Consider the following 12,344-nt stretch of genomic DNA (forward strand, 5'->3'; position numbering starts at 1 on the left):
TGCTAATAGGACAGACCACAGAACACTTCCACCTCCCTTTTATATTAAGATCCAAAAAGAATATACACATCTTCACAGAATGCATTTGGTTGCCATATAACACACTTGGATTGAAATGAGATTTGCACTTTGAAAAACAAAAGAACAGTATGAGAATATTCCATCTCAAATTCCCGCAGCAAATACCTCCTTGAAAATGCAACGAGTAGAAGGGCACAGAGACTGCACCTAGAAAAGCATTTTCTGTTTTGTTTTCTGTATTTACACTGAAGCAAATGAGCAGAAGTCTGAAGAAATTAAACGCTTTAGAGTGCTAGAATCAAAACATAAGCAATACAAGTTTTTAATTTCAGTATTTTAAAGTACAGAAAGTGGAAACTATGAATATCAAATACAAATTTAAACAAAGCCACTTATCCTCCCCTAGAATAATCAATGTGAACTACTTATAGAAACTTACAAATTTAACGTAAAATCAAAACAAAATAAATACTGTACATACACTTTCCCTGCCTGCAGGCAAAAGAGGATGGGAAATACTGTTATGAATTGAAAAAATGCTCTTAAAGCTGCAGCATCCCATTTCCCAGCCAAATACTTAACACAGTAGTGCGTTTCTGTAAAAGGAAGACACACATACACCGACCCCTACTGAGCAGACAAGCTAATATTTTCAGAGACAGCAGAAGGAAAGACAGATCAGGCTATCAGAGTAGAAAAAGGAGAGGAAGAGACAAACGGGCCAGCAAAACGTTACTACAAAACTAGTAAATATAGCCAGGAATGAGCCCCCTCCCCGCCCTCCCCTTCTCTTTTCCCCTCAAATTTCATGGTTTTTAGAAAAAGGTTCACCAAAGCATTGGCAGCAATAGACATTTCCCAGCAGAAGTGACGATACATATCAATATAATCTCTTAAAGTGATCCCTTTCGTTCCCTTCCCACGGCATGAGACGCATATGGCTTAGTTTATATTAAAAGTACAAAAAGTCTTTTATCCAAAGGGAAACGCATCCTATGAGAAAGGTGCATTTCCTTATCAGTGCTACTTGTATTTCCCATCCGCTGCATGGTTCATCACTCTCGTGCTCCCGGAGTGTTACTAGGGTGGTTCTTGGTGGGGGGGGTTGTTTTTTTTTGGAAAAATGGATGTTGCAGCTTTTATTTCCATTTAATCACAAATAGTAAGGCCCTGGGTTCCATTTATATTTTGTCTGTGAAACAGAGTAGCTCTGGGCTCACTCAATCCCATAGGTACAAACAGCTTTTAATGGTCTGGAAGTATTACGAGAATGAAATTCTGAAAAGATGCTAGATTTGGGGGTCGTGAGAAGGTGTGGAGGGAGAGCTGGGCACAGGGAGCCTTAACAGGGCAGTAGTTGTAGGTTGGCAGCACTAGGTCACTCTAGCTTCAGCTCTGCTTAGTCTCCACAGCTGCCAGAAAGCAATCAGCAAGATTCGTGCCAGCTGCGACTCTGAAGCCCTGCAAAATTTTCAACGTCTTCAACTTTATGGCTTTGAGAATGAAGGTAGCTTATGGCATATAGTAAAGCCTAGGAAAAGCTGAAGCTTCTAAAGGGTGATGATGACACTCTACTCTTATATCACCACTAAAGGTAGCACAAGCACTTCAACTACCAAAAAATAATACCCAGCCCCCTCCAAATCCCCCACGTGATCAGAAAGCAACGGTATTAACTCTCAACATCTAACCCTTTCAAAATTGTATTTAAGAATGGATTCATGAAGAGTATTATAGGTTGCATAGGTAATCTACCTCAGAGGTCATTAAAGGCTACCTTGTAGCCAGGGTTCATTAACAAGTCTAGCAGGAGGAGAAAAGGGAAAGTTGCTGGAAGGGTAATAGATAACAGTTTCTGGGTGGTCTTTCCATTTTTATCTTTTGGTTTTGGTTTTCTTTTCATAGTTCTGTTTTCTCCTAGTTGTAGGAACGTGAGAACTTGAGAGAATGGGAAAACCCCTGCAATGTTTCATTTCCTACTGTTCTGTCTGCCTATAAAAAGAAAATTAAGTTTTTATGTCAAATCCAAATCCTTTTCTGACTTCTCAAAAAAGGTTCTCCTTCAAAACGAGTTATCATACCAGGCTTAATTCTCTGAGTTATTCAGTCACTGCTACCCACTCCTCACATCTTCTCCACCTTGAGTGAGATAGCAAGGAAAAAAAAAACAAGCAACAGGGCTTTCTCTCTCCACTACTACAACACAAAGTTCAGTCCATCTACGAAAAGATTGGTGCAGTAGTGTTTTCATCTAGAACACCATAAAAATATCCCTACAAACATGTACACAAAACAAGTGAGGTCACCACATCCTCTTCATAAGCTACCAGGAGATTTTGTTTTGTTTTGTTTTAAACATGGCTCATCGTGGCAATTAATTTTAGAATACTTCTTCTGAGGTGGAATATCAGAGTTAATTTCTGCTGGAAGCACGGATATCTGAAGAAAATGGGAATGAACCTCTGCCTGTTGACATCCTGTGAAGAGACTATTACATAACTGACAACAGCAACAACAGCAGAGAGCCACTTTGGGAAGAAAAAAAAAGGTAGAAAGTAGAATAAAGAAAGAACAAAAAGAAGAAGAAATAATATATATGGGTCCAGCCATATCTGTGTTCTAATAGTAAGATGCAAGATAAATAATGTGGGTGGTCAGAAAACAGACTTCGTATAAACCAGTCACATATACAAGAACGTGTATTCCACATTTCAAAATTCCTTACTCCAGATTCTATTCTGGCATCCTTCCATTTCCAATTAGTGTTCTCAGAAATCTGCTTTCATGGAGAGGTGGCTCATTCTTCTTCCTTTTCCGAATCTGCTTGCTGCCCTAAACTGGAATTTTCTATTCTTAAAAATTATACAGCTAGCTAGAAGGAAGCAGTTTGGTTTAATACACTAAAGCTAAAACAGATTTCAGAGCTTGGCAGGCACTAATCCACTTGCTCAAGCTCAAGCACAAGGAATACTTACATGGGTAGACAATTTTAACTAATATTGACAACATATTTTATTTCTTTGACCTACTACTTTGGTAAGAACATATTAAAAGATAGTTAAAATACTCTCTTTTGACTATTTCAATCTGGAAAACATAGCACCTGAGAACAGCAAGTAATTATTGTCACTTTCAGCACCATAGAGTACCTCTTGGCATAGCTTCTACTTTTTTAGCAATCTTCTATTATCTCCATTCCCAATAGTTTACTAAACAAGGTTGATAACTTGCATTAAATAAAAAAATAATTATTTATTTAAACAAACAAACAAACAAAAAACCTGGAACAGCCTGAATGCAGCCAGTGGTCTTCTCATTCTGGGGGTGGGTGTGAGAAAGAGATCTATTTTTAGTGGAACTATCATTAGCAAACAAACAAAAAATCCCAACAACAAAAAAAAAAGCTTTTAAAAAATTCATTCATACCCACACTCACACATGCATACACACAAAACTCCAAAGTCAAATCAATATAAGGTAAAAGCAGGGCTGCAAAACACACTTAAGTTGTCACTTTCAAATTTTCAAGGAAGTCAGGCCATGAAAACTACCTGATTTATTTGCAATTGCATTATGTTTTGATGTTTCTCAATTCAGAAACAGGATAACATAGTGCTGAAAAGTCTTGCCCCTGCAACAATCAAAAACACCTGACATCAGAACTATTTCCATAATTTTGCAAAGATATTAGCAATCTACTCTAGAGGAAATCTAATCCTGCACAAAATATTCTTGAAAGTCCAAGTCAACCTGCCTTTAAATCACAATATGAGAAAACTATTTCAGTATAGAATATGGAGGAAGGAAAAACTGGTTATGGAAAGTTACATCAACAAACTGGATAGCTATGCTTGAATATTTTACGCTTAGGAATCACTCAAAATAAACACACAAACAAAATAAAACAAAGAAATCCACAATACTGTTGTCACTAGCATATTAATGGTTTTGTTTGGCTGGACCCTGCAAAATGCCCTTTTTCCAGAATCAAGTATTCCCCTTTAAGCCTTCATCCCAATACCCCAAAAGTTAAATATTTAATTTTATATTACAGAAAAAATACAAATTCTAAATCGAAATTATTTACAGTAATTCAGAATCAGCATTTGCTGTCGGCTCCGTACGTAGCCTGACAGAAATGGTCATTCTGATACCAGTAAGCTACTTAACACATGTACGTGCACCAGTTAAGACTTCCAATTGGTTGTCCAGCTTTAAAGGTAACACAGATTCTCCTACCTTCCTGACTCTTCACTAAACTGCTTAAAAGACAGTAGTATTTTAATGCTTCTTTCATGCCACATTAAGCACTATGCCAAATCTTAAGACTGCAATGTGTCTTATGAGTTATTTCTGAGTAACTGTGAAGAAACACGTATCCTAACTGAGCTCCCACTTCCTCCAAGAAGATGCATGATGCTTCCCTCCCTTGTACCAGATTCCAAATCACCTATGCAAACACAACTTTCAGGGAGCCTCTGCAGAAGCAAGTCATCACAGATAGATCAAACGTGACATCTGGATGAAAGATATGCACTCTGACTTGGAGGAAAGGGGTGCAGCTTAAAACAAGTTAGCTACTGGACTGACGTAAGAAGAATCTTGTGTCCTTAGAGAGTCTATTCTACTCCATCAAATAAATAAATCTGTATAAAAAAGAGAGATCAAAAAATAATCAAGCTGGCAGAAAATATGCACCTCGCAAGTCAACAGAAGCCCAGACAATAGCTTATCAAGAGCAGAAAAAAATAAGATTCCATAAGCCTTAATTTAAAAATAATTAATAATGCATCTCATTCCTACTTAAGACTATAACCTGAATAACAAGTTTAGGAGTCCAGAATAATCACCATTAATGTGGCTCTCCACTGCACCAAACATACATTATCAAAACAATTAAAAGCTTTCACATTCTTAAATCTAAATTAATAACTCCCACAAAAAAAAAAAAGTCTTCCAAATAAATAGTTTTTAAAATGAATTTTAAAGTCGTCAAAATCTATCAGAAATAAATTATTGATAAACCACCTTCATCGTCTTCCCCTCATGGATTAGGTCAGAAACTACCAGCAACAAATGATATTCAAGCCCTGATGAGAGACTAATTCTCACAGTCCACGTCTCTCTGAAGATTTCCCCATTCCCTAATGGTTATTGCTGAGCAGGTGTGGCACAGTGAAAATGCAGCATTGGGTTGTGGGTTGGTTTTTTTTTGTTGTTGTTGTTGTTCATCAGGCAGTGTTTTATATGGTACATGCAAGTCTGCTTCAAGCAGAGGAAAAACAGCAGCTCCAGGCTCTGTCAACCTCAATACTCGTCTGTATAGGAAAGACAGCAGTAGTAGAAGTAGCAGCTACATTAAACAAAGAAGCGTGCATGGCCATTGCGGTTCAGCTTCAAGATCTTCCCAAGGCGCTGTTTAGCAGTTGCCATTCCTTTCTTTGGACGTTTGCCTGAAAAATGAAATCAAATACCTCAATTCGGAATTTCAGAACAATTTTTTTATTATTATTATTTTTTATTTTAAGTCATCATATTCAAAAACGAAAGACTGAAAGCAGGGAGAATTTTCACATGGAAACACTTTTCGGTAAGTGCTCTTCATCCATCTGTTTTGGAGCAATCAAACAGGGCATCAGAATTCTAACAACAGCAGGAGTTGGTTTCCCTAAACCCTGGCTAGCATTACCATAAATAAAGTGATATTATTATTTCCAAATAGTTCTGGCTTATGGCAGGGCAGTGAGTGCGATAGGGGAAACCTTACGCCGAGCTCCCTGAATTCTGCTCACATAAATTATACCCTTGAGTAAATTATGCAAAATAAACTAGAAAGCAGTACGGTTATCAGAATTTTTAATTACTTCTTTTTCGGTTGGCACAGTTTTCCAACCTTTCCTTAGATAAACAAACCCGACTCAGGCCACTGTTTGAGAGTACAGCTGTGGTTCTGTTTGTTCTGTTCCCTGTAATGAACACACAACAGATACAACTGCAGAGACGGAATGGTAACCATCACAGAATGGGTTGGAGGGGACCTTAAAGCCCCTCTACTTACACCCCATGTTGTGGACAGGGTTGTTACCCACTAGATCAAGCTGCTCAGGGCCCTGAACGCATCCAGCAATAGAGCATTCACAGCTTCTTCAGGCAGCCTGTGCCACCGCCTCACCAAGCCTTTGAAAGCGTTGCCCCTAATATCTCACCTAAATCTCCCCTCTTTTACTTTAAAACCATTCTCTTTTGTCCTGTCACTATCAGACTGTGTAAAAAGTTGGTCTCCCTCCTGGTTACAAACTCCAATTAAAGCCAAGCAGCCAGTCCAATCTCTCTTAATTCCTCCTCCATACTCTTTGATGTTTACAGGCTCCTCTACTTTAGGTGTTTATTGTTAACTTTTCCCCTGCCTTCTTTCCCTGGCAAAAGGACAACAGAGATAAGTATTACCTTTTGTCGCCTGGTTGCTGATAGGGGGTGGATTTGAAGCTGGCCTCTTCGTTGGATGAAGTGGAACAGACAAGGATGTTTCACCATACGGCCTGTCAGGGCTGAGGCTGCCATCACTCAGCCGGCATTCTCCTTGAATTAGATTGGAGTCTCGCATATATTTGCCATGCTGAAAACTCAAGCCACTGCTGTGGACTATACTTCTGTTTTCTTGAACCTTATGATTAGCCTCTGATGCACCCTCTTTCTTGATATTTTTTTGTGTTTTACTTGTATCCTGGTGTGAAAAAGAGGAGAAAGAGAAGAAAAAGTGGAAGTTGATGGTTCCTGGATTCTAATTCACTACAGTTCTTCTAATTACACTACTACATCTTTACAAAAGAGGATGCAACTGCACCAGTGTTCGACCACTTTATCATTTCCTCGAGTACAGATTCCTCTTAAAAATTAGGTATACGATATAATAACAGAGTAAGCTTTTTCATATGCACTCAAAGGCAATGTTATACACATATTGTAAAGGATATGATGTAGTTAGACTTTATTATTAAAAAGACACACATAGCATGCATTTATTATGCGGTTATTAAACAGCACTTGTTTTGTGACTTGAATTGTTGCTAACATTTTGAGCACATGCATCTGTAGAAATAGACAAACCTATCAAAAAATCATCAAAAACTTCAGAGAGTAAGAAAATCAATTCTTCATTTAGGTATTCCTTCCTGGATTCCACCTGGACCTGGAATGGTATTCCTACCATCGGTTATTGAAAGGTCTTTATCAGTTTGACTGTATAAATTTTGTTTTTGTTTTTGTTTTTTTTATAAATTTGTCCTGATGCTCTAATTGAGAGCAGCAAGCAAACAATGCAGTGCTTCCCCAGACAGACTGAATACAAATTCACACTTTTTTGTAAAATATATTTTCTTTGTCAAGATACTGTACTAAGCATCCTAATAGTAGTCACTGTGACAGCAGAGTTTGAAAGAGAAACAAACAAACAAAACAATGGGGGAAAAAAAAGCATGACAGAAACACAGTCCACAGTTACCAGCACCAGAACTGCTATCAGATTTTCAGTATGTAAACACCTACCCATTTAGGTGCTTACAACTTCATGTGTTTGGTTTTTCTTTAAATAAAAATGTGTTCAAAATGTTCTAAAAGATTGTTTTACCTGAGGGGTAACTCTTGAAGCTTCATTCAGGTGTTTAGCCCACGCTGAAGTCCCCAGGTGTCTTTCCTCTTCCTTCACAGACCTACCTAAAGAGAAGTTCAACAAGCTCAAACTTTGACATCAGTAATTAGGAATATAAAATTTATAATGCATTTGAATAGCTTCAAAAATGAGTTCAGGAAAGAAAGAAATATACAATGGAAAAATTTCCCTAGATATTAAATAAAAGTTGTCGGGTTTGTTTGGTTTTACACCCTAAATCAGGAAAGCGATCTTGCAGTATAAATAGGATTAACTAGACTCTTATCTCCATAAGAAGATCAGATAAACACAATTGTTCACGTTTGAAAATACCAATGCTGAGGATATTTTACTTTCTTTGCTATGCCACAGTTTTCGGTTTTCCACCATGACTCTGCACCATACTCAGCTCACATAAAGACCAACACTGCCTTTTGTTTTCTTTCTAAGCACTGATTTGCTGCTTGAGTAGAACATACGGAACAAGATCTAATCTGTCAGGCCTACAGTAGGAGTTTCCACATTGAAAACATTTACAAAACAGTTAACTTCTTTAATGTGAAATTTGATATATATTGGGTCAGCTGGAATTCTTTTCCCCGTAAAAGTCTACCTGGTGCTACATTTTAGATTTGTGGCTAAAACTGTGTCGGTAGCACACCAAAGTTTTGGCTATTGCTGAGCAGTGCTTGGACACAGTCACAGCTCCCTATTTTTACCACTTTGCCTTCGCACAATGGAAAGATTATTGGGAAGATGTAACCTGAAGAGCGGACCTGAACTGGCCAAAGGGATATCTCCCTACCACATCACATCCTGCTTGGCAATGAAAGCTGGGGCAGAGAAGGGGAGCAGGGAGGAAGGCTGTCCTCATATGCACCTGTGGCTCAGAGACTGGCTGGGCATCAGTCTGTGTAGCAATCGTCTTTGTACCACTTGTTCCTTTTCCTCTTTCACTTATTAAAGTATCCTAATGTCAGCCTATGAGCTCTCTCTCTTATGCTCTTCTCATTCTCTCCTCCATCCCACAGGGCAGGGGAAGGGAACAAGCAGCTGTGTGGATGCTTAAGTGCAGGCCTGAGTCAATCCATCATGATAAAGTAACCTGGAATTCACATTTTTAATAAAGGTACAATGATTGTATTGTGATGTGTCTGTCTGTGTGGTTTGCTGGGGTGGGGGATTTTTGTGTGTGTTTTTGTTATTTGGGTTTGGGTTTTTTTTGTTCATTTTGGTTTTATTTATTTAGATGGTTGGTTGGTAGGTTTTTAAGGACCTACAGCTAAAGTTATCAAAACACAGTCCATGATACCAGGCTTTTCTGTTTTGTGCTCAAACAAACTCAAAGTACTGTTAGTTCTTTGAATTAGCACCCCATTTGCTATTGAGGTTCTTCTTTTCTCAATTATAATCCTCTTCAATTTCATCGTCATGCAAAGAATTTTCACACATAATGACTTTTCCTCTCTGTTTCAAAAACTGATTTTGATTCCTCTGAGGGAATTAGTGTTAAATGCTCTGTTGTCTATCATTCCCAAAATGCATTTAACAAATGTCTGTTTTCCACAGATGTTAAAACGCCTCTGACAAAAACATAAAGGAAGAAAAAAAAAAGGGGAAAAAAAAAAAAACAAATATCTGAATTCTCCTCTTCAAGATTAAAATCTCCTTTAATGAACTGCTTTCATAGCAGAATTTCAGGAGTAAACCTGAATGTGCCTTCCAATGTTACATGAAAGAAGTCAAGCAGATTCCTATGGATATCTGAGCAACACACATGCCGTGAAAGCTGCAACTATGTAGGTTCTGTCAATTTTTTTTGAAGGAGAACACACTTTCAATCTAACCATAACTTTGTCATTGTTATAAAAATGTCACAGAACTTTCAAATGACAACACTCAGAAGATGTGCTTTGATGACTTCTCAAGCTAAGTTTGCCCTTGCTTTACAAAGCAACTTCTACTTTTTACTGCAGAAGAAAACTAAGAAAATCTCATCTTTTAAAAAGTTGCTCCAAATTACTTAAAAGCTTGACTACAGATCTTAAGTCTTTAAGTATTTATTCTAAGCAGTTCTTTCAACAGCAGAGAGCAGCGGTGTAATTAATTCAGGTACTTACCACATTCTATTGTTTTGTGGCTCTGAGAAGGCTGTCTGTCTTTATGCCTACTTCTAGGATAGCTTCTTTGTTCCTGAAGAGAGGTTCTTTTATCTGTGCAGTCTGTGCTTTGAGTATGATCTGGTAAACATGTGGTATAGTGCAATCCTGCCATAGAAAGCATGCCCTGAATAGCTTCTTCTTCTGTACTTGTCGAGGTAGGACATTCCCTACAAAAATATGTAAGTACGAAACAGTTCAAAACAGAACAGTAAATCTCTCTGAATGGATTGTTTTTACATTTATATAAAGCAGAAACATAAATATTAGTGTGAAAAGGCCTAACACTAATTTATAAACAAATGTCAACAATGCGTTTACTTTTTACTGGGAGTTTCGTTTCTGGATGGCTTCTGGGTAGTTTGACAAAGGTCTCTCATGACCTTAGATTCCTCCTTGAAATTTGATGTTACTTCCTGTTTCTCTTCATCACCTGAGCTTTCCGACTCCTCTGTGGAGGAATCCTTCTGCTAAAACAAAAGCAAACAGTATACAGAATTGTCATCATGCCATCTAAAATAGAGATGCTACTTTAATTTATTAAAAAACAACAACAACAAAACAATCTAAAGCTTCTAAGTCCAACATTTTGATATACATGTGTGTATATATGTGACACATGTATGTGCATACATACACACACACACACAATTTCCAGAATGCAGTTAACTTGAATGAGCAACTGAGGTATTATCTTTCCAAGCATCTTCAAAATCCAATTTCTTACAGAGAACACTACACACATTAAAGCATGCACAAGTCACTGCATTCATTTTTAAAGAGAGCAATGGCTATTCTTATCTTCAGTATTCGAAGTAAAGGAAAAAAATATGGAACCAGAGTTCCAAGGAGCAGCCCAGAATTATTCCTACTATTTACAATGAGATGTGTGCTGCCCCAGGTAACAGTTTCTCATTCCCACTCTTACAAATGCAAGATAACTTCCATCAGCAGCATATCTACAAGAAGCTCTCAGGTAAACCCAGAACACAGCAAGAACAGGAACATGGCAGGTTTTGCCCCTCTTATAATGGAAAAGCCTAATTTCTTGCATGAACGTGCTTGTCAACTCCAGATGAGATTACAGCTCGTATGAGCAAAACCTTCTCAAAGGTGAAGTGACAACATGCATCTTAACATGCCTTTATGTGAAGAAAGGGCTACCGTAGATACATTCAGCTCAGTAATTCAGACTAATTATTTTCCACAAGTATAGACAACAACACATTTTAATTCAAGCCAAAGACATATATATGATATATATGATAACTCAATAATAGGCTTCAGAGTGGAAGATCAGAAAACGGAGGATTCCAGTCCTTCAAGACTGCCACCACCAACCAGAATAACTAAGTCAGTGCAGCAGATCACCAAGGGATGTTTTTAAACAATAGCTTCTTTCTGAAAAGCAGCTCTTTGACACTTCTGAAGTGACACAAATGGATAATGATGTTATAACTACAATTCAACATTAGAAGGAAAGCTATTGTCTTGTTAAGACCTCTGCAATATAAAAACGTTTGAAAGATTTACAGGAAATACTGAAATAATTCATTTTGGATACATCATTACCATAAAAAATACAAACATTAAATACTATTAGAAATTAGGAAGCTGAAGAACATAGTGCAACTAAAGAATCAGTGGCACTAACACAAAACATTTCATTCCATGACAAAGTGATCCAAGGGTGGTTACATGCTTGTATAAAGTATTAAATTTAATTGTAAGGAAACCATTAAAGTCTAGGCATTCAAAAGAAGGATCTCCATTTATTTTGAGTGGTTTGAAATGCCTCATTAGGGGTTAGCCACTTAAGGTTATTAAAAATAAACTGGATGTTTATAGGATTGTTTTAATTTAACCGTGCTTTAAAACTAAACAGCATGGCAGACACTCATAACTCAAATGATTAAATTTAGCTTCATTATGGAAGAAATGAACAAAGTAACTGTTATTTATCCTTTCCCAGCCTTTGCACGATCCATAGCAGAGTCATCCTTTGCCAATCCCATCTTAATGGCAAATGAGATCATAGTATTTGGCTCAAGATGGCACATCTTGCTGTTTTCCTCAGTACGAGAATAAATTAAGAATGAGACAAAAGTGTAGAGTTTGAAATGTTGCCTTGAACTTGCATTAAATATTTCGTTATTTCCCAGATAAATTTGAAGTGAACAGAATTATCCTGAATTGCTTTGTTAACTTTTTCTAGGCATACCTGTGTAGTGCAATCAGGCTCAGATTCTTCTGAATCAGAAATATCAGAGTACACTGAGGATCCTTTCCTGAGTTCTGATTTCACACTTTCAAAGAACACTGTGAAGATAAAAATTAAAATATAAAACTCAGTATTTATCACACAGAATATTTAACAATTATGAGGAAAGTAAAAAATTAACAGTTCTGTGTTTTTAACAATCTGTATAACAAAAACACCACTATTCACTGATCTGGTTCACAAGTCAAGTTTCCTCAAAATTCTGAATCATCTACTGTTGACCAGCAGACTTGTA

General features: G+C 37.3%; 1 protein-coding gene across 3 annotated transcripts in view; it reads right to left on the reverse strand.

Annotated features, from left to right (window-relative positions):
* Window positions 1-314: 314 nt before the first annotated feature.
* KDM7A (lysine demethylase 7A) overlaps window positions 315-12,344 on the reverse strand; it is a 59,249-nt gene continuing 47,219 nt past the window's right edge. For 2 of the 3 annotated variants that reach the window (XM_015287459.4, XM_046910118.1), the window contains exons 15-20: window positions 12,050-12,147; window positions 10,150-10,298; window positions 9,790-9,998; window positions 7,649-7,734; window positions 6,469-6,745; window positions 315-5,474 (exon numbers count right to left, since the gene is read on the reverse strand). In XM_015287459.4, coding sequence (XP_015142945.2) covers window positions 5,380-5,474; window positions 6,469-6,745; window positions 7,649-7,734; window positions 9,790-9,998; window positions 10,150-10,298; window positions 12,050-12,147 — 914 coding nt within the window. In that variant the 3' untranslated portion in view covers window positions 315-5,379. The remainder of the gene's footprint in view (window positions 5,475-6,468; window positions 6,746-7,648; window positions 7,735-9,789; window positions 9,999-10,149; window positions 10,299-12,049; window positions 12,148-12,344) is intronic. The other variant, XM_015287467.4, reaches the window with a different exon arrangement.

The sequence above is a fragment of the Gallus gallus genome, chromosome 1 (genome assembly GCF_016699485.2).
Source record: "Gallus gallus isolate bGalGal1 chromosome 1, bGalGal1.mat.broiler.GRCg7b, whole genome shotgun sequence".
NCBI lineage: Eukaryota > Metazoa > Chordata > Aves > Galliformes > Phasianidae > Gallus > Gallus gallus.